The sequence below is a fragment of the Gregarina niphandrodes genome (genome assembly GCF_000223845.1).
Source record: "Gregarina niphandrodes unplaced genomic scaffold scaffold00050, whole genome shotgun sequence".
In the NCBI taxonomy this organism is placed as follows: domain Eukaryota; phylum Apicomplexa; class Conoidasida; order Eugregarinorida; family Gregarinidae; genus Gregarina; species Gregarina niphandrodes.
In genome coordinates this window covers 31,176-32,318 of record NW_011645817.1, presented here as the reverse complement: position 1 = coordinate 32,318, position 1,143 = coordinate 31,176, and the positions used below count along the sequence as shown (strand labels likewise).

The 1,143-nt window shown below is 60.3% G+C and overlaps 1 protein-coding gene across 1 annotated transcript; it reads left to right on the top strand.

Annotated features, from left to right (window-relative positions):
- Positions 1-26: 26 nt before the first annotated feature.
- GNI_161920 (integrase core domain protein) lies at positions 27-614 on the top strand (the record flags this gene model as incomplete). The annotated part of the gene is made up of 1 exon (XM_011134767.1): positions 27-614. The coding sequence occupies one exon, from the start codon at positions 27-29 to the stop codon at positions 612-614; it is 588 nt and encodes a 195-aa protein (XP_011133069.1).
- Between the last annotated feature and the right edge of the window lie 529 nt (positions 615-1,143).

Sequence of the window (1,143 nt, the reverse complement as noted above, 5' to 3'; positions counted from 1 at the left end):
CAGTAAGCCTGGACCACGTGGGACCCATGCAGCTAGATGGGCAGAGTTGGTGGCTCCTAGTTGTGGTGGACCACGCGACGCGGTACATGGGAGCGTGGATAACGAGCACGGTCACAGCTGCGCAGACGGCTCACATCTTCTTGCGGGGCTGGGTGACACCGTTCGGTGTTCCGCGAGTGGTTTTGACGGAAAACGGCACGAGCTTCAGGGGGGCGTTCCATGACATGGTGGCTGGCGCGTTGGGCTGCGTCCATCTGACGACGGCAACATATAGGCCGCAAGGGAACGGCATCCACGAAGCCTCCCACAAGGCGCTCAGAAGCGGGTCCAAAGCGCTGTGGCAAGAAGGACACCGCGACCTGGGTAGGATGGTGGCGGCGGTCTGTCGCACGCACAATACGACACCGCACATCAGCACAGGTGTGACGCCGTACGAGGCCTTATTCGGAAGACCACCGTACTTCGCGCGGTTGCAAGAGGTAACCGGCACAATGACAGAGGAGCAGAGGAGCAGAGGAAACAGAGCCTGGCGGCACAGATGCGTGAGAGGTTGCAAAGGGCCATGCTCGCAGATAGGCCGATCGAGGAGCCGGGCGCGGATGACCTACGGGTAGGAGAAGTAGTAGTAGTCTCGATGGAGCCAGGGTCACATGCAGACGCCAGGGGAGGACCGAAGACACCAGCTTGGGCGCACACCGCGTGGTCGCTGCCAATGAGGGTAACAGAGTTGAGGAAAACGCAGGTGGTGGCAGAAAGGTGCGACGTGCCGGGGTGGAGGGTCACGGCTCACAAAGACCAAGTGAGAAGGTTCAAGCTGAGCGCGGATCCACTACTGCGGTGGGCGACACAAGAGTACGTCTCAGGGCAGCGCGAGCTGGAGGAGCAGGCCGAGAACGGGCGGGGAACGGCCGACGTTGGCATGAGGACAGAAGCCAACTGGGATGAGTTCTTAGGGATGGTACAACCCTTCAACTGAGAGGCCGAGGGGGCGTGTTGGTATGTCAGTGGGCGAGGTCGGCCTTCAGTTGTTATGTCTCGCCCGCCGAAGCTTTTTGTCAAATAGTGAGAGTCAGAAACCGCAGCAATGCAAGTTACCACAACCTACACCGAGGACTCTCCCACGACGGAAGCAGCACCACGTCA